The sequence below is a fragment of the Dermochelys coriacea genome, chromosome 1, assembly GCF_009764565.3.
Source record: "Dermochelys coriacea isolate rDerCor1 chromosome 1, rDerCor1.pri.v4, whole genome shotgun sequence".
Classification (NCBI taxonomy): Eukaryota; Metazoa; Chordata; order Testudines; family Dermochelyidae; genus Dermochelys; species Dermochelys coriacea.
Genome location: NC_050068.2, coordinates 39,262,032 through 39,289,554, shown reverse-complemented (window position 1 = coordinate 39,289,554; position 27,523 = coordinate 39,262,032). Strand labels below are relative to the sequence as shown.

The window sequence follows — 27,523 nt, the reverse complement described above, 5'->3', positions numbered from 1 at the left end:
TCTTGCAGCTTCACTATGCTTCCCTGTCAGAAAATTATTTTTGTGCGGGGAAGTAAAGAAATCTGCGGGGGACATGAATTCTGTGCCTGCGCATTGGCGCAGAATTCCCCCAGGAGTAGACAAATATAAAATTGTACCAATTGCATTTAAAAATTCAAAGCAGAGAAGTCAAAGCAGAATTTCCATTTTGAAGATTTCATCTATTAGAAATCTCCATTTTCTAAAATATTATTGAAGAGGTTTATAAATTTGGACAGATCAAATGTCTATCACACTTGGCTGTTATCAAAGATACTTTTCATGTTTTTATTTTCAAAGCAAAACACTAGATTTTCAGTAGATAGAAAGATAACGTATAAAGAGATTAGAATAAAGTTAAAACTCTTCTGATCTAAAACTTCTGGCATTACATATAAAAATAGTAAATTTGCAACTTCTGAAGTAGTTTCCCAGTCCAGACTCTCTGGCCCCAAGTTTGGCCCAAAGGTTTTTTGTATTACAATTAAAGACAGACAAAATATATTCACACCAATCATCACATGTATCTGTATCATGGTTCCTATGGGAAGCAATTTCTATTTTACTCTAAAACCCATTTCAAAGCAATAACTATCAATTAGAACAATGGAAATCTGCAGGATAGCAAAAACTGATGATTCTCAAGATTTTGGTCTTCTCAGTAGGGAACAATGAACCTAGAAGTTAATAGTCCAAGTCCTTGCAGTACTGAAATTCCTCCCAGAACTTCCCCTCCTCCCACCTAGCACTGGACAACACAATCCCCGAGTACAGAGCCACTCTTAGACAATCAGTCATTTTATAGTTTAACATGTTGCAGGGCCGTTTGCATCACAATGTCATTTGTCCCACAGGAAAACTAAAAAAATAGCATCCCTATGTCTCAATTTTTAATATCTTCCTTGGGTTCAGAAGACAAACTTCTGGCAAAACTATTCTCCTATAAAACCCTCTTTTCAGACATTTCGCCAGAATTTAAGCTTCCATTTTGATCAATTAAGTTTTTAGGCCCTGACAATGGAGAAAGTTCTGTAGGATGCCAAGAATAAGTAGTATTATTTTAAGTATGAAAAATTTCATTATAAGTGAATTTCCTTTACATTTGAACGATCAATTTATTTCACTTAAAATATCAACAACATGCCAACTATCACCAGTAACTTCAGAGCACCTACACTTATCTTTTGATCCTGTCATTCCAGTCTTCTACATAAATGTTTCATAGAAATAATGCTAGAGCCCGGCATGTATAAACAGTCTTATCTTAGGTAAGATGTATTTGCCTTAGTCCCTAAATTAGAGTGAATGTGGCATTTACCCTAACCTATAAACTGAAAGCACTGACATCCTACAAACTGCACTGCAGGACCTTGAAAGGTCTGTGGCATCTCAAAAGTTTAGTCCAGTATCCACAAGTTAGTTTAAATGCATAAATATTTTTAGTGACTCTCCTTGCGCCTTAGAACAGCTGGTATCAAAATAGCCATATAGAAACAAAAAAGAAAAAAAAGTGTAAATTCTGCAGATTTGGGATTCTTCATCCCTGCAATTTTTAAGTGAAAATGACTACAGCTATTCTTGATGCTTTCTAAGGAATCCATCAATATAATGAAAGACTTCCATATTTTCTAATAAAGCACTGTATTTCTAAGAGACCATAAAGATCAAGCTTTACTAAGTCTGCTGCACAATTCTTGGATAAAAGTTTCAAGGACTCTAAAATTTATTCTTTAAATATCCCAGGAATCTAATGTTCTTGTTTGGAAATCCAGGTTACTGTTTGGGACTGCGTGTTTGCCTGCCCTGTTGTCTGTCATGACTGTTGCCATGGATGTCCTATTTCCCAGGCATGCAAGACACATTAAATGTAAGTTGGCTATTAGAAAGCTTCAATTAACAAAGTGGAGAAGTTATGGGGAGGACAGGGGGAAGCAGCACAAATTTTTTTTTTTTTTTTTTTAAAAGAATGTTCCCCACACTGACAAATCTAGATATGTTACCACTGTACTTACAGTTTAAGGAGAATCACGCAAATGTAGACTCCATTTCTGGTCAACTATCTTAGACTGACAGATATATTTCTAGAAAATACCTCAATAAGCCAGAACACAGACTCTCCCTTTTTCATGTGCGTTTAGAACGGGAGTCCAGACTGGTTCATTTACATCCAGAACAAGGAAGCACATGCCCAGAAAGATTCCTGTACAGTGACTACACCACCAATATTACTTAACTGATGCTTCATGGGCCCTATGGTTTGCACATTTTGTTTTTGGTTGAGACTCCAACTTGCCACTCACATCTCCTAGCCCCTTCCACAAGGCTACAGTTGGCCTTGAGCTTCCCCTCACACCTTAAGATTTCAAGTGGACTTCCCTCCTTTCTGCAAGGGAAATACCATAAAATGTAGAAACAGTAAGTGTCTAATCTTAAAATGGGACTTCTTGCTTTTTCCTCCTGTCTTTCATTTCTTTATTCCACTCTTTTCTCCCTCATATTTGCAGTCCATTCACTTTATTATTCTCTACCAACTCTCTTCACATCCTTGAATCTCACCACTTTTTCCTCCATCTTTCCTTGTATCCCACCACCCCCTTTCCTTTCCTCAAAACCATTCCTAAATCCTGATCTCAGCACAAAAATGGCGTCTCCCCTTCCTTGGTTCATTTCCATGTTGTCCCCAAGTCTCCATTTCTTCAGGTTGCTCTCCTCCACACCCCAGCAGTGCTCTGTTAGGAAACATCCTCTTTTAATGTCTGCCTTCTGTAATGTCCTCCTGGAGTGACAAGCTTTATGGGTGCTCAGACTGATACTGCTAGAGCTTATGGCTCTGAGGCATTCTTTTTTAAAGGCTACTCCCCAGAAACAATGGACTTACTTCAAGTCTTAAGACCACTCTGCTTCAGAGTTACAATGGACTTAATACAACAATGGGCTGGACATAAGATTTGCAAAACTACTCCAGTAGTTGGAAACAGTATCCTTTGTGCCAAGTTTTCCGTTATGGTGAAAGTCAGGAGCAGCAATCATTATGGGAGATAACATCTGAGAACATGTAAGAATTTTCTATCCACTTCTTCCACCCTATCCCTGCACCACAAGATGTTGGGGAAAACATCCTTGGTAGCTATACTTAAGATTGAAATGCTTCATGATATACAGATTTCTGATCGGGCAGGCCTAGCTTGTCGGATAAAATGCGGACAAGTATTCACTGGAAGGTCATTCAAAAAAAAAAAGTTATGAAAAGGAGAGCAGAAACAAGTTACCCAGAAAATGTTTCCTCTACTTCTGTAAATAAAACCTATAAGAGATCCACACCTACCGTGTTTCAGTTGTTTCTCCTGTAAAAGTAGTTTCCACTACAGTTCTCTTCTCTCTCCCCCTCTCCTTCCTCCTCTCGTTTCTTCTTCTTTTGCTCCTGCTCTCACTTGATTTTTTTCCTTTTTTTGCTTGCTCTGTCTCTCCCCCTTTTTACCTGTGGTAGTCCTTTCTGCTCCTGCTTCTCCCTATTTTTGTTTACCCTTCATTGTGTTCTTTCCATGTGCGAGGACCACAAGCGTAGAAAAGACCTTTTTTTATTCCCTCCAGAAGACGAGCAACATTTGGAAAGAGCAACAGATACAGACCTTTGCAACATTCTCTCAGCTCCCACCCCATTCTGAACCAACCTTCCTTCTTCCTTCCCATAGCTGGCCCTCTTCACTGAATCCCAAAGAAACCTTGTCTCCTCTCTTCCCCATTAATCCAGGGTACCAGAACTCACTCTACTTCATGCTGCTAGCATACCAGTTTCTGTGTTTTGCAGATTTTTGGTATGCACCTGACATGTCAATCAAACTAGCAGCCATGCACAAAGCCTTCTGGGCCAGCAGTAAAAGAAGGAATTTTCTGGTGCTTTGGGCAAAAGCATGTGCTGGTTTTGAAAGGTATACAAAAGGCTATTATTTTGCATTAACAGGTACTAGAAGTCCCCATGTCTCCCACTTGTAATGTCACGAAAAAAACAATGCATTTTGATGTCTTTAGCGTATCAAGTACTAACAAATTTCACAAAAATGGGAATGCATTCTTCCAAAAAGTTAAAAATTGACGCGAACGTCCAAGCTATTTAGAGACACTCAACACAAAAAAAAAAAAAAAAAAAACTCTTCGGTTTTGAGTTTCGCTTTGTTACAGTAGATATGACTGATTCATAAGAATGGACAGAGCCATCACCAAACTACAGAACTTGTCAAGCTTACATGAATTTTGCAAGTTAGTCAGGAAACACAGCATTTCCTTTGCTCTTATTTTGATAGAAGTATTTAGTTTTAAGTTAATACTTCTATAATGCTCTATAAAATGTATTAATACACTCTGAAAAGTAAGTTTTGGGGATACATGAACTAGAGAACTCAGCTATCAAGATACTTGTTGAGATCTAGATAGAAGCTACCAATGTATCTGAGAATTATAAAATTAACATTGGCAAATTGTGCTAGGTTCTAATACATCTGGAGTCCAACTGAATATTTTAGATCACCTTTGAAATGATCCTAACTAGTCTCCGAAGTTATTACCTCCATAGGGAAACAAGGGAAATTCATACATTTGCTACTGGCTTCATTTGAGATGGTTTTCTACAAGGCTAATTTAATAGGGCAGCAGTGCACTGACTGACACAGAGAACTTAATCTTCATAATGTGAGATTAAAGCTTCATTATTTAGGTGGAAGCTTAAATTCTGCAGAATGTGAACTCTGGAAAACTGCAGTTGCAACCGTCCCATTTTGCTTCTAGTGGAACTTGTTGTTAGCTAAGTAAGGTTTACTGCTATTCCTGCTGTCCTAAACAAAAACAAGTTACCCCTAACAGCATATAGCACGCAAGTTTTAACACAAGTAGCACTAAAAGGTAACATACATATAACTATTAACAGTTATATTATGAGAACATCTAGGAGCCACAAGCAGGTTAGACCTCAAACGTACCAGACATCACACAAACAAAATTACATACCTCACAGAGCTTAAATTTAAAATGCCAGCTGCTACTATGATGATGCGATTAATATTCTAGGGCAGGGGTTCTCAAACTGGGGGTCAGGGCCCATCAGGGAGCTGTGAGGTTATTACATGAGGGATCGTGAGCTGTCAGCCACCAGAAACCCCGCTTCATCTCCAGCATTTATCATGGTGTTAAAATATATTTAAAAAGTGTTTTTAATTTATGGGGGGAGGGGTTCGTCGCACTCAGAGGCTTGCTATGTGAAAGGGGTTACCAGTACAAAAGTTTGAGAACCACTGTTCTCGGGTCTCACGCTTAATCCTTTTGCATATCAAATACTATTCAAAGAACATGGACAACAAAACCTGTAAATTAACGCTTTTCCACTTCGAGGGAAAATGGCTTTGATGCATAATACTAGCCACAGAACTTCCGAAACAGAAGCTTGGCTCAAATACTAAGTCCATGAACAAATGTGCACTAATTATCTAGGTACACACATGCCACCTTGACCACACACTGGGTTCCATGCATCCCAAGTCAGTTACACATAAAAATGTGCATTGTCTTTTTGAAAGATGAGGTAATTAAACACAAAGTATTAATGGGGGAAGGGGGAGGGAGAATTCAGTTTGCTAGCTAGTTACTAATCCAAGACAAGTTTACTGATCTATACACTTCATCTCATTGATTGAGCAGATTCTACTCATGCACCAAATAAAATGACAGATTAAAAAAAACCAAGTTCCTTTTCAAGAATGAAGTTAAGAGTTTGTGTGTGCATGTGTGTATATTAGTAGCTCTGTACTTGTATATAAACAAATTAATATTTTGGACTGTTCAAATTTTAAACATTTTATAAGCTTAGCAAGGTATTTAAAGGTATGACTTACCAGGACTGTGATGAGTCACAGATTCTCCATTTTGAAAAACATCTCCAGCCACATTCATTCTACCAGGATTGAAAGGTCCTACACCAGTCTTGGTCTGTGAAGTTAAAGATGGGGTGTACGTTTGTATATTAACACCAAAATTACTTGACTGCAGTCCGTTAGACACATCTCCCAAGTTGGTATTCTGCAGTGATGTTACATGTGTAATCATTAAGTTCATGTCACGCCCTTCAGTATTTTCTAAATGACCATCATTCACAGAGCTCATACCTGTTTCTAATGTGGTAACATTAGCAATCTGAATTTCAGAGTCTGGTTCTGTGGTTATACCACTATTACTTATTCCTGCATTTACCTTACTTCTTGAAAAACTGGAAGCTGAGAATTCCATATCGCTGGATCTATTTTTACACTCTGGAAGTCTTCGTTCATTAAAACTGGAAGCATTCTTCTCTTGTCCTGGATTTGTTTCAATATCTTCTTCATCATCAATAATAATTGTTTCACTTATACTTCCCTTTTGAGAACTTAAGTCTTTTGAAGGAGGAAGCATTTTGGAATCATTTCCTTGAAGCTCATCGCTTTTTGACGAAATAAATGCAATATTTCTCTGATCTGATATCAGTGATGTAGAAGTCTGTGGAGGTTGAATAGGTTCAATAAAAACAACATCATCATCATCTTCTATAGATGGGTTTTGGAATTTATTAGTTCTAGAAACTAGAGTATTTGGTGGACCTCCAAAAGAATTTCCTATATTTGCAAGACCAGTTGCCATGGCAGTAGTTCCTAGTAAACCAGAAGTATGTTCAGACAGTTCTAATCCTCCCAGAGAACTTCTGTCCATTCCAGATAAGCTGATATGTAAGTAAAAGAGAAACAAAAGTAATTTAAGTACAAGATTTAAACTTCTTAAATAGCAAGTATTCCATAAAATTTAAAAAGTCTAGTCTTTTACTTATTTTCTCTTCTTAACTAGATCTTAATGACAGCTCAATATCTCTATCTTCTCTCTTTCATAAGAGCTTTTACTCATTATGCTACCTAACACCACTCCCACATCATAACACACTTGTAAGAATGGAGGTCCATTACCAGTTTCACAGAAATTTTGCCAATAGAACAGCTATGTGCTGTTAAGTTTAGCAAGATAAATGTTGGAAACATCAATACAATTTAGCACAATTGTCACCTTTTTGTTGCCATTTAATACTTAGGCCTAATTTCCTATCCCCACACCTCTCTTGTATGCACAATGAGGTCAAATATCTTGCCTTGCAGCTGAGCAGAGGCAATGCTCAAGAGCATGGATATTTTAAGTTACCAGTTTTTATTCCTCTTAAAATGGTATGAAAACATCTCAACACCAAATGCACAAATTATATGCCTAGTAAAGGACTTGCTTTGCATGGACTAACTAATGCTCTCAAAGTGTAGGCGAACCAAGACTACTTCAGAGTCAATTACAAAGCACAACCCCTATCACATAGTTCCAGCCCAGATGAAGAGTGCTGGGGGAAAGAAAAGAGGTAAGAGTACCCTTGGAATAGCTGGAAGCTAAAGGAAGAAAGACAAAATGTTGACTCTGCCACCTTTCAATTCCGACCACTGCAAGGGAGCAGAGAAAGGAGGCTCATTTGAGGTCCTGGCTCCTCCTCTAATATTCTTTAGAAAGTTGTAAGGGATTCACTTCCTATCTCCTCTCTTCTCATTATCAGATGCTACTGCAGGTTCCTTCATCCACTACTCATTTCACACATGGCATTTTGTTTTCAGATGGTTATTCTGTGATTTTGGGGAGGCTGCTGGGTTTATTCTTGTAGATACTGGCAGGAGTACAATTGTATTTTTAATAAGCCAAAAGAAACTTTAGCCCTGGCTATTTTCTTTTAGATATTATACAAGACTAAATATATAATCAGGGCCAATGGAAAGGACAGACTAGAAACAGAGTTCACAGCAGCTGTTGGTAAATGAACTGCATTGGTGCTGCTGCAAGCATTGGGAAGAATATAAAGATAACGCCAGGTTTCAGAGTAGCAGCCGTGTTAGTCTGTATTCGCAAAAAGGAGTACTTGTGGCACCTTAGAGACTAACAAATTTATCTGAGCATAAGCTTTCGTGAGCAACAGCTCACTTCATCGGATGCATTCTCCAATGAAGTGAGCTGTAGCTCACGAAAGCTTATGCTCAGATAAATTTGTTAGTCTCTAAGGTGCCACAAGTACTCCTTTTTGCGAATACAGACTAACACGGCTGCTACTCTGAAACCTGTCATTATGCAAGGCACTGAATTTAGACGTATGGAGTGGAAATCTATCAACTTCATGAAAAAACTCGTACAGATACAGACAGACATCATCTTCCTTTCCAAATGCAAACAGACGGACATCATACCAAAAGGACTGAAGGTAAAAAATCCACTGCAATCTACATACCACACAGACTATGCTGATAGCTTGTGCCACACACTCTCAAAGAAACTGTGGAACCACCTGATCAACATCCTCTACAGCAAACAGGGTAAGATTAAGAATGAGCTCTCAAAACTGGATACTCCCATAAAAAAACCAACCTTCCACACAAACTTCCTCGTGGCTGGACTTTACAAAAAATAGACAAGCCATTTACAACACACACTTTGCTTCTCTACAAAAGAAAAAGGACACTAAACTCTCGAAACTACTATATGCCACAAGGGGCCACAACAGTGGTTCCCTTAACCAACCCAGCAATACTGTTAATCTATCCAACTATAGTCTTAGCCCAGCAGAAGAATCTGTCCTATCTCGAGGCCTCTCCTTTTGCCCCTCCACCCCCACGAACATGATACAGTTCTGTGGCGACCTAGAATCTTATTTTCGACGTCTCTGAGGAACGCATCCAATGAAGTGAGCTGTAGCTCACGAAAGCTTATGCTCAAATAAATTTGTTAGTCTCAAAGATAACTCCATGACAATATACTCAAACACATACCTGAATTTGCATGTGTGATACCATCAAATCTTTGTGTACTTTATGACAGAAGATTATTCAAGGCTGGAAAAATGTCTCTGTGGATTTCTGCAAGCAAGCTTTTTTTTTTTTTTTTTTTTTTTTAAAAAAGGGGGTGAGGAGTATTTTTTCCCCCCCAAATACTCACCCATCCAGAAATCCACTGCAGCCTGTTTACCTTAATAAGTTGCTCTCAAGTGCTCCAGTGTAGGGTCTATTCCTCTTATACCAATTAACTTGATGCCCTTGGTTGAAATGTCCTGAAATAGAGCCAAAAATAAACTCTCATGATCCTAACATATATAACAACAGGTTCTTCCCCCACCCCCACTGCCCGAAGTCTTACCAACCAGGATAACAAGTCTGTTTCCTTCACACCAGCTGAGAGTGTTTAAGAAAGACTTTTAAAAAGTGGTGTTATCCTTCTGCATAAGAGGTGCTGTCCAGCTCATAGTACTTAGAATTATTTGTGCTCTGGGTGGGTAAACCACTATTACGTAACAGTTCAATCACATAATGTTAACAAAATGCACTAATATCAGCTTAGTTGTTCCTGGATGATAGATAAAACTGATTATGCTATTAGACTGTCCTAGCCAAAAGTCGGGAACTGAAGCGGTCATCTCTCCCAGAAGGTACCCATTCCAGATTTTACACTAGGTACAGTTTGTAATTGGAGAGCTCTTTAGTTGATACTATACAGATACACGGACATGTTCATTAAAAGCAGGTGGAGATAGTTGCAATTATTTTAAGCAAAGGGTACTAAAATTCAAGCAGCTCTCACAGCAAGTCTATATTTAAAAAAGCTGCAGCAGCTGCTGAAGCGCTTTAATGAAGATGCTACTACACCTACAGGTGAACTTCTCCTCTTGGCATAGTTAATCCACCTCCACAAGAAGCGGTAGCTATGTCAACTGGAGAAGCTCTCCCATCGACAAAGCGCTGTCTACACTGGGGTTAGGTCAGTATAACTGCGCTGCTCAGGGGTGTGGATTTTTCAATGCTAGGAAGAGGTTTATAAATTGTAGAGAGATCCTGCCAACTGTTATCCAATCAATATTCTATTCCATCAATTTCAGTGCATCATCTTAAACAGATGTTTATCAACATCTATAAATTAAAATCAAATCCTCCCAAGCCTATACAATGTGTAGGTACATAAACTGCAAAAATTTCAATGAAGTTGCATCCACTTTCCCCAGGTCTGAATTTTGGCCTTTGACTACAAGGTTGTTACAATTTGTTTGTCAAGGCAATTCACATACAGGTTATACTTCAGTTGGCCCATTTAGGGTCTGTTAAGCCATTTGGCTATATTAGTTAGGCTTGAAACCAGGTGCTCCACTAATCACATAAACACTTTAATCCCCTTAATTCAGCTTCCTCTCATTTCTTTCTAACCAATGACATTCATTTCTTATGCATCTTCACTGTCTGAACCTTCTTGAGTTTGGCTCTCTCAAAGAGTTAGCCTATTGTAGAGCTTTACTGTATGATGCTGTCAAGGAATTTTCCAGTTTAATAGCATGATGTGTAACATTTCTTATTACTAACAACCTCAAAGAGCAGGAACTGAAGTGCATTTATGCCCCATTGATTGTAAAATTGCCGCCTGTATTTATTGAAAGGCTATGTTTGGATTTTCTTCTTATTTTAAAGCCCAAGAATATTGACATTTTATTTTAGAAGAATTGCCAAACTTTGTAGAGAAGAAAACAGTCTACCATCTCTGTGAATCGAAGTTACTGATTGTGGAAAAAGCTCTTTAAGGAAAGCATTGTGAAACAGCATTCAATGTCAAAGCCGATATTGTCCAAAGAATTAATTTTTAGGTTTTTTTTGTGGAAGAGAAGAGGAGAAATGGATCAGCTCAGAAAGGTACTAATACCATGGGGAGTCCCATGCGCTTATATGCTCTATTCATAAAGCTGGGTGCAGTCTGAATCTGGCATTTAGGCTGACGGTAAAAACTCAGTGTTATGAAGGTACTTGGGGTAGCTTCAAGCTACAGCGTGAATTGGATCTTTTGCCCTACCTGAGTGTTGAAAGCCATCAAGTAGTTACTGGAGCCACTGCTGATTGAGATTTAATGGTTTTTATAAGTGGAAGGCACATGCTCGGAATTCTTAAAGAATTTATTGAGGCCCCTACTCGAGAAAATATCTTTTTCCAGAGATTATTATTAGTTGGTTTCTTAATTTCCCTTATCCTGTCCAATTGGGGTTTAAGCACGGGTATGAGCTAGAAACAGCTTTAAAGGCATTAGTCGATGATTTCCTCCTTGCAGTGGATGAACCTAGAACATCTATGCCCACCAGATCAGTCAGCAGCTTTTGAAGTCATTGACTATGAGGTTCCAATAACTTGCCTATTGACCTGGCAGGCATGAATTCTGTTTGGAGTGGTCCCATCTTTGAGAGATCAGAAAGTTACAATTCCACACCAATACCTTCTACTATGAGGCTTCTCTCCTATGAAGGAGATAGATGTACTGTACTGTATAGCCCCTCCTGACCAACATGCAAATGAGGCCCTTTGAAGAGTTAGTGAGGAGATATGGGCTGTGATATGATCATTATGTTAAACATCACCCTGTAGTTGGAAGAAATTATACTGGGGCACCTAGCAGAGCATGCAACCAACATTTCAATACAGGAAAGGACTTGGAGGATGTGGCCATGAGCACTGTTTACATTCTGCTTCCAAATGAACCTTGCCACAATTATCTATTCCTCTATCTCCTGCAGTAATGCAGCTAACTTGAGCCTATTAAGAGACCACTTAAACTATACCTATTCAGAAAAGGAGAGTCCACTCATTAAATGGAGTATTACATAAATGCTTTAGGATCTACATTGACTGACAAAAGGTTTCTGGGTGAAATTTAGGGCATTATTTTTAACCTATCTACAGAGTGGAACAATTTAAATCACCTTCATTTAATTTTTTTAAAGCATTTATTTTTAAACTAGGCTTTGTAAAACTAATTTGAAATAATCAATTTTAACTTTAGATTAAAATTGATGATGAATTGCCTTTTTTTTATTACAAAATTCCACCATCAGAACCTGCCCCAGTCCCTCTCTTTGCACAGTCACCAGTCTTGTGAGTAAACAACCAATAGATCCCACATGTGTAAGTCATCTGAGCCTCCTCCACCCCCACAGCCCAAGTCGTGACTAGTTACTTTTCCTAGGATTATGGAATAGCTTCCATGTGAGGAGAGATAATTAAGACCAGGATTTTTCAGCTTGGAAAAGAGATGACTAAAAAGGGATATGATAGAGATCTATAAAATTGTGAATGGTATGGAGAAAGTCATAGAATCATAGGAATGGAAGGGACCTCGAGAGGTCATCTAGTCCAGTCCCTTGCACTCATGGCAGAACTAAGTGTTATCTAGACCATTCCTGAGAGGTGTTTGTCTAAACTGCTCTTAAAAATCTCCAATGACTGAGATTCCACAATCTCCCTAGGCAATTTATTCAAGTGCTTAACTACCCTGACAGTTACAAATTTTTCCCCCCAATATCCAACCTAAACCTCCCTTACTGCAATTTAAGCTCATTGTTTCTTCTCCTATCCTCAGAGGTTAAGAACAATTCTTCTCCCTTCTCTTTGTTACAACCTTTTATGTACTTGAAAACTGTTATGTCCCCTCTCAGTCTTGTCTATTCCAGACTGAAAATAAAAATATTTTTTTAAATCTTCCCTCAAAGGTCATGTTTTCTAGACCTTTAGTCATTTTTTGTCACGCTTCTCTCGACCCTCTCCAATTTATCCACATCTTTCCTGACATGGTGCCCAGCACTCGACACAGTGCTTCGGTTGAGGCCTAATCAGTGCAGAGTAGAGCAGATGATTTACTTCTCACATCTTGCTTACAACACTCCTGCTTCTACATCCCAGAATGACGTTCATCTTTTTTGCAACAGTGTTATGCTGTTCATTCATATTTAGTTTGTGGTCCACTACAACCCCCAAATCCCTTTCCACAGTACTCCTTCCTAGGTAGTCATTTCCCATTTTGTACATGTGCAACAACTGATTGTCCACATTGAATTTCATCCTATTTACTTCAGACCATTTCTCCAGTTTGTCCAGATTATTTTGAATTTTAATCCTATCTTCAAAACACTTGCAACTCCAGCATGGGATCATCTGCAAACACTGGGAACAGTTTTCCAACCAGTTCTGCACCCACTTTATAGTAGCTCCATCTAGGTTGTATTTCCCTAGTTCGTTTACGAGAAGGTCATGCAAGACAGTATCAAAAGCTTTATTAAAGTCACGATATACCACATCTACTGCTTCCTCCCTATCCACAGGCTTGTTACCCTGTCAAAGAAAGCTATCAGGTTGGTTTGACGCGATGTGTTCTTGATAAATCCATGCTGTTACTTATCACCTTATTTTCTTCTAACTATTTGCAAACTGATTGCTTAATCATTCGCTCCATTATCTTCCCAGGTACAGAAGTTAAGCTGACTAGTCTGTAATTCCCTGGATTGTCCTCATTTCCCTTTTCATAGATGGGCACGATATTTGCTCTCTTCCAGTCTTCTGGAATGTCTCCTGCCTTCCATGACTTTCCAAAGATAATCACGAATGGCTCAGATGACTCCTCAGTCAGCTCCTTGAGTATTCTAAGATGCATTTAATGAGGGCCTGGGTGACTTGAAGATATCTAATTTGCTTTAGTAATTTTTAACTTGTTCTATTCCTATGAAAATGAATAAGGAAATGTTATTTACTCCTTCATGTAGCCCAGGAACTGGGTGTCATCTAATGAAATTAATAAGTACACATTTAAAACAAACAGAAGGAACTATTTATTCACACAACACAGTCTACCTGTGGAACTCCTTGCCAGAGGATGTTGTGAACGCCAAGACTAGGGGGAAGGGGATAGCTCAGTGGTTTGAGCATTGGCCTCCTAAACCCAGGGTTGAGAGTTCAATCTTTGAGGGGGCCATTTAGGGATCTGGGGCAAAAATTGGGGATTGGTCCTGCTTTGAGCAGCAGGGGGTTGGACTAGATGACCTCCCGAGATCCCTTCCAATGCTGATATTCTATGATTCTAACAGGGTTCAAAAAAAGTACTAGCTAAGTTCATTGAGAATAGCCATTGGCTATTCTCTATCAATGGCTAGTAACCAGGATGGTCAGGAATGCAACACTATGCTCTGAGTGTCCCTAGCCCGTTTGCCAGAAGCTGGGAGTGTCGTCCACTCCCAGGGGATGGGATCACTCAATGACTGGCTGTTCCTTCTGAAGCACCTGGCATTGGCTACTGTCATAAGACAGGATACTGGGCTAGACAGACCATTGGTCTAATGCAGTATGGCCATTCTTATGTTCAAGCTCTGGGTCTCTCAGGACAGTTCCCTGGTGCATACCTCTGACCTTAAAAGACCCTAGCACCCCTCTCTTGGGACTTTGGGCTTTGTAGCCCAACTGCCTTACACACCAGAATCAGTGCCTCAACTCTTCCAAATGCTTATACATGTGTCACCAGCTGCTTCTAAAACGGATCCCTCAGAGTGTCACCTCGCTGCAGGTGCTCTGATCTTCCCCATTAACCCCTTCAGGTTAACATGACAGGCAATCGAAGAATACAGGCTTAGCAAAGGAATTTCTTAACCACAAGCATTTTACTCTTAACAGCACTACATGGTTACAGGTCTTTGAAAAAACAAAATCCCAAAGGCAGCCCACCACTCTTCTCTGATCTCACTCTGCCTATAACTGCTGGATTTGGTCAACATCCTTCAGCTAGACAGTCCTTCCTGCCATCTGGCCTGGTCTTCTAGCAGATGTCTGTGAACATCACCCCTTAAATATAATCTTTGATCCATTTTAGCTGTATGCCCAGTCTGAGGAACTCCAGCCCCTTCTCCCAGCCAAGCTTCTGTGTAGAATTTTCATTATTCTTGTATACGGGCCAGTAAATCAGAGACCATATTGATAGACTGCTCTGTATCAGCTTCCCAAATAGTAATTCAACTAGTCCTCTACTACAAAATGGATGTTCTAATCCAGGGGTTCACAAACTTCATTGCAGCGCAACCTTCTGAAAACAAAAACTACTACAGGACCCCGGGGGGGGGGGGGACCGAAGCCTGGGCCCCCCCCCAAGCCTCGCCATCCCGGGGGGCAGGGGTGGCAAAGCCAAAGCCCCACCTCCTCTGGCTAGGGAGCCAAAGCCCAAGGGCTTCAGCCCCAGGAAGGGGGCCTGTAACCTGAGCCCTGACACCCAGGGCTGAAGCAAGTCAAAGCCAGCCCTGGCGACCCCATTAAAATGGGGTTGCAACCCACAGTTTGAGAACCACCGCTCTAATCCACAAGGAAGGTTACAATAGGTCATGAAGGTCACACACACCTAAATGAAGATTACAGTGCAAAGCGGAGCCTCTAAAAAGAAAAGGTGTTCTCACAACAAAATGGAGTTCAGAATTTCATACAGTCATTCCCAAATCTGTCAAAACGTTATTAGTAGGATATTTGAAATTCACAAAACTGTTATAGGCAAAAAATAAAAAAAAAAATATTGAAACATAAGAGCGACCATACTGGAACAGACCAAAGGCCCATTTAGCCCAGTATCCTGTCTTCCGACAGTGGTCAATGCCAGGTGCTTCAGAGGGAATGAATGGAACCGGTAATCATCAAGTGATCCATCCCGTCGCCTATTCCCAGCTTCTGGCAAACAGAGGGTAGTGACACCATCCCAGTCCACTCTTGTTAATAGCCACTGATGGACCTGTCCTCCATGAATTTATCTAGTTTTTTTAATCTTGTTATAGTCTTGTCCTTCACAACATCCTCTGGCAAGGACAGGTTGACTGTGCATTGTGTGAAAAAATACTTCCTTTTGTTTGTTTTAAAGCTGCTGCCTATTTATTTCGTTTGATCCTTAGTTCTTGTGTTAGGAGAAGGAGTAAACAACCCTTCCTTATTTACTTGCTCCACACCAGTTATGATTTTATAGACCTCTATCACATCCCCCGCCTTAGTCGTCTCTTTTCCAATTTGAAAAGTCCCAATCTTATTACTCTCTCCTCATACGGCAGCTGTTCCATACCACTAATAATTTTTGCCCTTTTCTGAACCTTTTCCAATTCCAATACGTCTTTTTTGAGATGGGGCAACTACATCTGCACACAGTATTCAAGGTATGGGCATACCACCGACTTATATAGAGGCAATATGATATTTTCTGTCTTATTATCTATCCCTTTCTTAATGATGCCCAACATTCTGTTCGCTTTTTTGACTGCCGCTGCATATTGAGTGGATGTTTTCAGAGAACTATCCACGACTCCAAGATCTCTTTCTTGCGTGGTAACAGTTAATTTAGACTCCATCATTTTATATGTATAGTTAGGATTAAGTTTTCCAATGTTCATTACTTTGCATTTATCAACAATGAATTTCATCTGGCATTTTGTTGCCCAGTCACCCAGTTCTGAAAGATCCTTTTGTAGCCCTTCACAATCTACCTGGGATTTAACTATCTCATCATCTGCAAATTTTGCCACCTCGCTATTTGCCCCTTTTTCCAGATTATTTATGAATACGTTGAATAGGACTGGGCCCAGTACAGACCTCTGGGGGGACACCACTATTTACCTCTCCATTCTGAAAACTGACCATTTATGCTACCCTTTCTTCCCTATCTTTTAACCAGTTACCAATCCGTGAGAGGACCTTCCCTCTTATCCCATAGCAGCTTATTTTACTTAAGAGACTTTGGTGAGGGACCTTGTCAAAGGCCTTCTGAAAAATCTAAGTACAATATATCCACTGGATCCCCCTTGTCCAATTGCTTGTTGACTCCCTCAAATAATTCTAGTAGATTGGTGAGGCATTATTTCCAAAAGCGATGTTGACTCTTCCCTAACAAATTATGTTCATCTGTGCGTCTGACAATTTTGTTCCTTACTACAGTTTCAATCAGTTTGCTTGATACTGAAGTCAGGCTTACCAGCCTGTAATTGCTGGAATCACTTCTGGAGCCCTTTTTAAAAATTGGCATCTCATTAGCTACCCTCCAGTCATTTGGGACAGAAGCGGATTTAAAAGTGATAGGCTACAGACTACAGTTAGTAGTTCCATTTGAGTTCCTTCACAACTCTTGGGTGAATACCATCTGGTCCTGGTGATTTATTACTATTAAATTTTATCAATTTGTTCCAAAACCTCCTCTAATGACACCTCAATCTGGGACTGTTCCTCAGATTTATCACCTAAAAAGAATGGCTCAGGTTTGGGAATCTTCCTCACATTCTCAGCCGTGAAGACCGATGCAATCAATTCATTTAGTTTCTCCACAATGGCCTTATCGTCCTTGAGTCCTCCTTTAGCAACTATGTAACTTTAGCCACATGAATAGCCCTATTGGATTTCAATGGAACTACTCATATATTTAAAGTTAAGCATGTGCATAATAAGTGTTTGCACCACCAGGGATAAAGTTGTATTTTTATTCTAAAAAGTGTTAATGCCATAAAACGTTTGATATTTCAAATCAAAATTGCTCCAGAATTAACAAGTGTTATTCTTACTTTCCATACACAGAAGTTAACTTTTTAAAAACACTGGCCAAAACTTTCAAAAAAATAGAAGCCTAAATTTAGGTGCTTAAATATGGGTTTAGGAGCCTATAGGTATGGTTTTCAAAAGCAAGCTTCATTGACTTCAAACTGCAAACACTGATGAAAGCAAAGAATTTCAGCTTTCTTGACTTGTGACAGTTCAATATACTGAAAGATGGTGATGAACGCAAGCATAGCATGAACTTGTATTGTTTTCACTGAAAGGATAATGAAAGTTAATGAAACACCGGATTTATCTTTTTCAACACGCACAGCATTTTAAGCATGAAAATTCTTAGGAAAAAGTTATCTATGTAAAATCCTAAATTCTACTAACAGCTGGGAAACTAAAAAGTAGAAAACATTCATCTTAGCAACTAAATACTATAAAATAGAAAGACAGGAAAAAACTAGAACTATGCAAACAAAAAATATCTGAGTTTTAAAACCAAATTTAGAAAATTGAGTCTTTATCCATGCTGCCTATCTATTTGTAAATGGCATGGATCTTTCCTCATGCAGTACAACCCCAGTTGAGTCTAATAGAGGTGCTTCATCACCCTCCTTTATAAACAAGATGGAAAGTTCTCTGCAAGACCACCTTGACTTTGGAATTTGCTCCCATACCTGAGAAGTTTGGACATGCTGCAAAACTCATCTTTTCCCTAGGCTTTTAGGGAGTGAAATGGATTGAAAGAATCCATTAAGTTAGAGATTTATTTTATGTTAATATATACAATAAACATCCAGAGCATATGATGGACACACAGGTGGTCATACGCCAAAATAAACTTAACAAAAACGTAAATAGCAAAAATACAGGGAAGCTGTAGAACAGCAAAATAAATGGGTAAGCCTACGCAATGAAAATACTTCAAAGCAATTCTATCAACCAGGTATCAATTTGATTCAAAAGATTAACTACTTAAAAAAAAGCAAAAAGTGATGCTCACTGGGAAGCTGAGAAGTAAAGTGATCATGAACTTCATGGTATTTTGAATATCTTGATGCCTTTGCAGACTGCCTGTAGTATGCACAATTAAATTTGTCTTTATTGCACCGCTAATGTCAAGTGCGATGTATGAATGCAGTAGTCCGGAGCTGTATCCAAACTGGGCTTTCAAGTATATTTGAACAACTGACACCCAACACAGCTTCATCCCTTGGTGCTCCCTCTCAGTCAGTGTTGAAATGGCTGTCTCCCTGTGTGAACAGGATCAACAGCACTCAACGCCTGTTGAAGCAAAGCATGCCACACCCCTTAATTCTATCACAATGTTTAACTTTTGACTCTGACCCACACAAATAGCACAATCACTTTTAACATCAGTTGAAGGGAACAAGCAGTGTTTGGCAAGTTTGGTCAAAGTAGATGAAAATTCTAGTATAGACACAAAATTAGTCCACGGTAGCCATGTTAATCACATTAAAGCGTGTATTTTCCCCACTCTCAATACATTTAGCCATGAAAAGCCATGGTCAGCTAGAACCGGAAGTCTTCTATCTGTAAGTAGCATATATGTAATGGGATAAAACAACAAAATTATTCTTGCCAGCTACTGCTATTCAAATATCAAGCAGAACATTTTGGTAACACCCCTTTAACGGCAGCAGGAAACAGAATGATGAAACTAGAAGATTCCACAGCAGTTAGAGAAGAGATTTCCAAGGAAAGAGCAGTGACAAAACCTGAACCCACTCTGGGTTGAAAGACAGAAAGAGGAGAAGCAGCAAAGAAGAATCAACAGATATGGTGGATGAGAACCACGGTGTTAGAGACATGACAAGAGGAGAAAGCACAAAAAAGGCAACAGAATCCGAGAGAAACACAGAGTGACTGAAACCCATCTGTAAACTTCAGTGAGTTGCTGGCTTCTCTCGTGCTGAATTGAAGGCATAGGAAGAGGCTGAGCTGCTACTTGATCCATCTTGATTAAATATAGGCATTATAACTTAAAGGAAAATAAATGAATGGTCTAAAACAGAAACAGACCTAGGAATAACAAAGAGGTATTTAAACAAGAGCATTAGAAATGGGAATTATGGGTCACCCCTACCCAGATAAACATGAACAGTGCCACTACATTTTAACTTCTAGATACACTTCATAACTGCTCTGGTGAGATCACCTCCAAGAACCAGAGGACAGTTCAGTCTCCAAATTCCTTTCTTTCCAGATACTTGAGAGAATCCACTAAGATGGTGACACATCATGGATTACAGTCTTCTAGGAAAGCGAACTGAAACTATTCATTTCACATGGCCAAACAGATGTTATATGCCAGTGATGGTCACTGACACAGCCCTAGACATTATTGAATAAGGAGGTGAAAGACTCCATATTCCATTTCCCCAATCATTTAGTCCTCTCTCATAAGTAGTACTGTTCATCAATTACCAATAAGCAATTAACATAAAAAGGGGAGTCACACTGTACTTTAGAACTGCAAAGCCATCCGTGTTTGTAGTCATTTCACATGTAAAAGTTAATCCTGCAACTGGAAATGAACCCTGGATCACCTTATGCAACTCTTATCCTCCGAGCAGACTATCAAGACAGACAAATTTTAAATATATCTTTATAGGTAGCAGAAGTAGCAGCCCAACAGCTCAGTTTACCCAACACCTTCCATTATAAATATCCTGTTAGAGGCATACAACTTTGCAAAACCAACCGTCCAGGGTGAAGTTTTCCATGCTGAGTGTCTGCCTCAGGCTGATGTTTAAGTTTGAACTAAAATGGTTCATCCTTTTCTCAGGATGAGGCTAGGGAAAACAACAAATGCAGCAGAGATCCTACAGTCTCATTCACTACACAACCCTGATTCACTCCTAGAGCACAGAATAAGGCAGGAGACCCAGGGAAAAAAATAAAAAGGTGATCATGCAATTAAAGACCATCACAATGCACATGCATAAAGGGGCTGTATTAAGATTGTAAAGGAAACCTTAATTCTGGCATTTCCAAATTTAGGGAAAGAGGGAGCATGTATGCGCGCGCGTGTGAGAGTCAGAAACAGACAAGAAGCCAGAAGATTAAAAAAAGTGAGACCACCAAACTATTTCACTTGTGACAAAATCAGAAATTTGAACTAAGATCATTTATAAGGCTAAAGGAGGCTGGATCAATCCATGTTGCCTAAAGTCAGATAGCTATTTGAGAAAGTTTGGTTTTGTTTTAATATATAAAATGAGGAAATCTGAAGGAGGACTAGGAAGGCTACACTGCCTACATTTAGCACTGATGAAAATCACTACTAGAACTTTGTGTCCAGTTCTGATGTTTACAATTCAAGAAAGATACTGATAAACTGGAAAGAGTTCAGAGAAAATCCACAATAATGATTACAGCAGAGGTTCTGAAACTGGGAGTCCTGACTTCTCAGGGCAGGGGTGGCCAATCTGAATCTGAGAAGGAGACAGAATTTACTAATGTACATTGCCAAAGAGCCACAGTAATACATCAGCAGCTCCCCCACCCCACTCCCAGCACCTCCCGCCCACCACCAACAGCCCCGCCAATCAGCACCTTCCCCTTCTTCCCCATCAGCTGTTTCATGGCATACAGGAGGAGAAGGGGAGGAGTTAGGGCACAGCAAACTCAGGGGAGGGGGTGGGAAGGGGTGGAGTGGGGGCAGGGCCTGTGGCAGAGCCAGGGGTTGAGCAGTGAGCACCCCCCCACCGACACACTAGAAAGTTGGCACCTGTAGCTCCAGCCCTGGAGTCGGTGCCTATACAAGGAGCGCATATTAACTTCTGAAGAGCCACATGTGGCTCCGGAGCCATAGGTTGGCCACCCCTGCCTCAGGGGGGTTGCAAGGTTGTTACATGGGGGGTTGCAAGCTGTCAACCTCCACCATCAAGCCCTGCTTCGCCTCCAGCATTTAGAATAGTGTTAAATATTTTTAAAAATGTGTTTTTAATTTATAAGGGGGTCACACTCTTAGGTTTGCTGTGTGAAAGGGGTCACCAGTACAAAAGTTTCAGAACCACTGAATTAAAGGATTGGAAAACATGCATTATAATGAAAGACTCAAGAGCGCAATCTATTCATCTTAAGAAACAGATCACAATCTGTAAGCATCTACACAGAGACCAGAAGTTTGATAATTTATTCTTCAATATAGCAGACAGCGGTAAAACAAGCCCCAGTGGCGGAAAGTTGAAGCTAGAAAAAGTCAGACCGTAAATAAGGCAGACAATTTTAATGGTGATGGTAATTAATCATTGGAACAATTTGCCAAGGGTTGTGGTAAGATTTCTATCTATGGCAACTTTTAAAACAAGATCAGATGTTTTCCTAAAAAGAAAATTCCTTTTTGAACTAGAGCATATTTCAGAGAAGTTCTGTGGCCTGTGTTATACAGGAGGTCAGCTTAGATAATACCAATGTTCCCTTCTGTCTTTATAATTGTGAATCTCAGAACACTCTTGGCCAACTCTGAAGCACAAGATGTACTCTTCAGCCATGCATATTGCTTTCAGTGGTCACTATTACCCAGTCTGGTGATTCAGAGAATTTTTGAGGTTCTTCTCATTCAGCCACTAACAAGGGAGATGTCCTCATTGCACTCCTATGATATAAAACCATATATTATGAGGTAAGGACAAGTGGCCAATCGATTAAAAAATAAAAAGATGCAATGGCTTTGTGTGAAACCCTCCTGGGTTCATTATCTAGATAATTGGGTTTTGTCTCCATGTGTCAAGAAGATATTCTGAAGGATTGGCTCACATGCTTCAGTTAAATAACTTAAGAAAGGGAACAACTTGAAAGAAGAGACAAATAGTGCAGCTTTCATGCCCCTTTCAGTTCTCAGCGTCTGTTACAACTATCTATGAGATTATGAGTTATGACAGTAATTATATGGAAACCCATCTGCTGCAGACTGGTCTGAGACCACCTTTCTCTATGGGATGTCTTGAAGCATAAGGTGTTCTGAAGCTTTACACATTGCCTAGACCTTTTCCCATTGGTTCAATGAGCACAGAGAAGGAAAAGTTACTTTGACATAGAATTGGAGAAAGATACTATACTACCTTTCATAACTGTGAACACCATCAGTTTCAAGGATCCTCATATGGACAAAATCAAAACCCCCACTCCTAGCAATAGGCTAAAGTATAATATGAATCAACAGGACTTAATTCAAAACCATGTCATTTGTATAATGCCAACTGTGTGCCAGAAATATGAAAACCACCATCAAGAGTTTAAAAACCAGATAAACACAAACAGAAGAAAAGGGAAGCAACAAAAACTGTTAAGTATATCATGTGCCCACAACTGTTTGGGATATTTTCTAGAATGGTAACACTGATCAGATAAGAGGACTAAGGAGGAAAGGACACTGATAAGGCGTGAGTTTTAAATGAGAGATTTAAGAGTGTGTGTCACAGAATTACTGGCCCCTTTAAGGGGAGATAGGCCAGCCGCATCCATGCCATAATTAAATTAGCAGCTTCCCAGCCTGGAGGGGTGGGACTAAAGAGGGTCAGGTAGTAGTTTAATGAATATCTGCACCTTATAAAAAGGACTAAAGATCAATCTGGGGAGTGGGAGCACATAGCAGATAGGATCATATGGAAGACTTTGAGCTAAGGTCTACAGAAGAGCAGTATGCCAAGGGAACCAGCTTGGAGCCAATGCTCTTGTACAGAGCACAGAAGGACTCAAAGAACAAAGCCCAGGAGGGGCTGAGAACAATTCTCCAAGGGAGCCAGAGGACTGAGTGCTCTACCCAAGGCAGAAAGACTTTTAAAAAGGTAGCCCAGAAAAGAGCTGGGAACAGGGCCCCAGAAGGGGGCTGCAGAGAATCCCTCCCCAAAGGACAAAAGAACTTCTTTTTGGTCTTTTGATATTGAGGGATGTGGGGGGCTACGTTTGTTTGTGACTTGGCTGGAGGGCTAAGACACCTCTCCAGCACAGACCCAGATGTGCCCAAAAGACCCACCTCAGGGAAGGAAACTCAGGCAGGAAAAGCCAGTAGTGCTGCCCTTGGCAAATAGGGGGCACTACATGGCAGGCATACCCCACATCAGGATGCTTGCATACCAAACTGGATAAGGGAGGGACTCCTTGATATAAGGGACCACATGGAAGAAGGCCTGGAGCCAACAGTGAGATGCCAGCACAAAGAAAGCAGGTCAGTCAGGCAACAAAGGGGGGAGAGATTACCAGCAGAAAGACAAAAGCATAGAAGTTGAGGGGCAGGCTGTTTGGTGTCACTGTCCATGAGTGTAAGGATGATGAGAGGAATGGAAAACCTACCTTACGAGAGGAGAATCGAAGAGCTTGACTTGTTTAGCCTAACCAAAAGAAGGCTGGAGAGAGAGATGATTGCTCTCCATACATACATCAGAGGGATAAATCAGAGTGGGAGGAGTTTAGTTAAGCACCAATGTGGACACAAGAAGCAATGGATATAAACTGGCAATCAAAAAGTATAGGCTTGAAATTAGAAAAAGGTTCCTAATCGTTAGAGGAGTGAAATTCTGGAACAGCCTTCAAGACTGATAAGTTTATGAAGGGAATGGTATGATAAGACTGCCTAAAATGGCATGTAGCCGATCTGCAACTGCTAGCAGCAAATATTTCCAACGGCCGGTGAGGAGATGCTAGATTGGGAGGGCTCGGAGTTACTACAGAGAATTCCTCCCCAGGTGTCTGGCTGCTGGGTCTTGCCCACATGCTCAGGACCTAACTGATCATATTGGGGTCAGATTAGCAGAGACCCTGAGGGACAGGGGGTCCTTAGCCTTCTTCTACGGTATGGAGCATAGGTCGCTTGCAGATTTAAACTAGTGTAAAGGATGGATTCTCTGTAACTTGAAGTCTTTAAATCATGATTTGAGGATTTCAGTAACTCAACCAGAGTTTATGGGCTATTACAGGAGTGGGGTGGGTGAGGTTCTCTGGTCCACAATGTGTATCAGGTCCAACTAAATGATCATGAGGGTTTCTTCTGGATTTAGCATCAGACATAGACTCACAGATGTTAAGACCAACAGGAAACTAATGAAGGAATCTGAGGAGAAGATGGATGGGGTCAGAGTGTCAGGAAAGACAGGTTTTTGCAGCTGCATTCTTCGGTTGGCAAGGACTTGGATTATGCAACTGACTCCCCAGTTTATAAACTGAAAAATGAAGGACAAACAGGTAGGCTTCCAGAAGTATAAATGAGGGCGTTATATGATTTTTTTAAACACACAGCAAATATGTATATGTTTAGTTCTCTTAATGCTGATCTCTAAGTACTCCATAAGGTATAGTAAACTTGATGGCATGTGTATTAGTATAATAAATGTTTAGACCAGAGAGAACTGATTTCCTGCAAAACACTGGCCATAACATTTCACCCATTAATTCCTGCATCAAGCTCAAAGTTGTCTTAGAAAGACATTCAAATCTTGTATTAAAAATTTCAAGTGATGGAGACTCTACCACAACCCTTAGTAAATTGTTCCAATTGTTAATTACCCTTACAGATTAAAATAAAATTGTGCCTTTTATATAATTTGTTTTTCTAACAAAATCAAGTAAATGTATTTTGTTATACCTCTGTGTGCTATATTAGAGCTCAGATATCTTCTCAGGCAGGTACTTGTAGAACTCAAACCTTTCTTAAGATATTTTGCAATAAACTAAATAGATTGATCTTAAGTCTCTCATTGTAAAGCATGTTTTCCAGTCCTCAAATCATTCATCTGGCTCTTTTCTGAAGTCTCTCCAATTGTTCAAAAATTGAATGGCATCAAAACTGGACGCAGTATTCCAATACTGCCCTCAGTGACACAGAGGTAAAATCATCCCCCTGCTTCTGTTCAATATTTCTTTGTTTATTCATTAAAGGAATGTGTTACCTCTTTGGCCTTAGCCACACTTACATTCAGTTGATTATCCACTATGACCCCTTAAATAATTTTCATTCTCATAATTTCCAGGGTAATCCCCCCACATTTGGTAAATATGGCCTTTGTTCTTTGTTCCTAGTTACAGGACTTTACTTTTAAGCATTCATTTTCTCTCTTCTGTGGTTCTCAGCCTTTTTTTTTTTTTTTTAGGGAAGGAAGGAACAGGAGGTTAAGGGCAGGAATAACAGCAGATTCTGTTATCAAGTTGTTGATTAAGTACATATAGAATAGAATCATAGAATATCAGGGTTGGAAGGGACCTCAGGAGGTCATCTTGTCCAACCCCTGCTCAAAGCAGGACCAATCCCCATTTTTGCCCCAGACCCCCAAATGGCCCCCTCAAGGATTGAACTCACAACCCTAGTTTTAGCAGGCCAATGCTCAAACCACTGAGCTATCCCTCCCCCCAAAACTAAACTTCTAAAGAAGTTTCTTGCTTCGAGGGCAGATCCTGTTAATGCACTGGATGCTACACTGAACATTATGTCAGAGAGCCCAGCTTGTTGCTTATGTGGCAGCTACAGATATTATGGATGCTCCAGTGTCATACAGTAGATTTCATTAAAAAGACAAGAAGAGCTTTAGTTCAGCCTATTCCATTGTCTCTCAGGACTTGTTCAGGTTTCCTTCCTGAAAAATCCTTCCCAAGTCTAAAACAAAACAAAAAACCTTTTCTTGCAACAACTTATTTTTCTATACATTATATGCAAGCATATGCATGGAAAGATTAGCTCTGTCAGTAAATACCCATTTCATCATACACACCCTGATAAAAAAAATATTTCTATCGATAATCAGTTTTTGGATAAGCAAAGTAAGAAAAATGCTCCTTGAGAACTTGAGTTTGATTTAGTGATCTTTACTTTGCATAAACAGCTATCAAAATTATAAAAAAAATATAAATTGAATTCTGCCAAGCTTAGATATAAAAGATCTCTACCCCATTTATGTATTGGTTGGTTATTTTCATAAGACTGAATCTATGCTAAGAAACCTCATCCTTTGAGAGAGCATAGTTTTTTCAAAACTGAGTGAGAAGATAATACACAACTCATCAATTCAACAAATTTCTGGTGACTGAAGAAAAGACAGTTACCTTTTCCGTAACTGGTGTTCTTCGAGATGCGTTGCTCATGTCCATTCTATATTAGGTGTACGTGCTCACTACATGCACCGGAAAGTTTTTCCCTTAGCAGTATCCGTAGGGGACCGGCTCTGGTGCCCTCTGGAGTGGCGCCCACATGGTGCTATGTGAGGGACACTGCCGACTCCCCCCACCCTCAGTTATATCTTGCCAGAAACTCTAACAGTGGGGAAGGATGGTGGGTTATGGAATGGACATGAGCCGCACATCTCAAAAAACACCAGTTATAGGAAAGGTAACTGTCTTTTCTTCGAGTGCTTGCTCACATGCATTCTATATTAGGTGACTCCCAAGCAGTACCCCTGGAGGCAGGTAGGAGTTCACGGACACGTAGATCATAACACAGCACTGCTGAACCCAGCCTCCTCTCTGGCCTGCTGAGTGATGGCATAATGCGCCTTGAACGTGTGGACAGAGGATCACTTTGCGTCTCTAGAGATGTCCTGGATAAGGACGTGCATCAGGAAGGCTGCCGAGGATGCCTGAGCTCTAGTTGAGTGGGCTCAGACAATCAGCAGAGGCGCGACCCTTGCCAGATTGTAACAGGTCTGTATGCAAGAAGTGATCCAGTTGGAAATCCTCTGTGAGGACACCTGAAGGCCCTTCATCTTATCCACTGTGGTGATGAAGAGCTGAGTCAACTTACAGAAAGGCTTGGTACGTTTTAGGTAAAAAGTCAGGGCCCTTTGGATGTCCAGGGCATGCAGCCGCCTCTCCTCACTGGTCAGACTTAGGACAGAACACTGGAAAGACGATGTCCTGGTTCGTATGGAACGTAGACACCACCTTTGGCAAGAACACCGACTGAGGCCTCAGCTGGACCTTGTCTTTGTAGAATACCATGTACAGCAGTTCTGAGGTCAAGGCTTCAATCTCAGAGACTCGCCTCACTGATGTCACCGCCACCAGGAAAGCAACCTTCCATGACAGGTGGGAAAGGGAGCAGGAGCCCAGCGGCTCAAAGGCCAGGC

At 40.2% G+C, this 27,523-nt stretch overlaps 1 protein-coding gene across 36 annotated transcripts in view; it reads right to left on the bottom strand.

Annotated features, from left to right (window-relative positions):
• ZMYM2 (zinc finger MYM-type containing 2) overlaps window positions 1–27,523 on the bottom strand; it is a 190,509-nt gene that overhangs the window by 145,179 nt on the left and 17,807 nt on the right. For 13 of the 36 annotated variants that reach the window (XM_038420584.2, XM_043504249.1, XM_043504244.1 and 10 more), the window contains exons 3-4: window positions 9,073–9,154; window positions 5,901–6,757 (exon numbers count right to left, since the gene is read on the bottom strand). In XM_038420584.2, the coding sequence (XP_038276512.1) occupies window positions 5,901–6,747 (847 nt within the window). In that variant the 5' untranslated portion in view covers window positions 6,748–6,757; window positions 9,073–9,154. Of the gene's footprint in view, window positions 1–5,900; window positions 6,758–9,042; window positions 9,155–18,447; window positions 18,698–27,523 lie in introns of all 36 variants that reach the window. The other 23 variants (XM_043504246.1, XM_043504261.1, XM_043504264.1 and 20 more) reach the window with 6 other exon arrangements.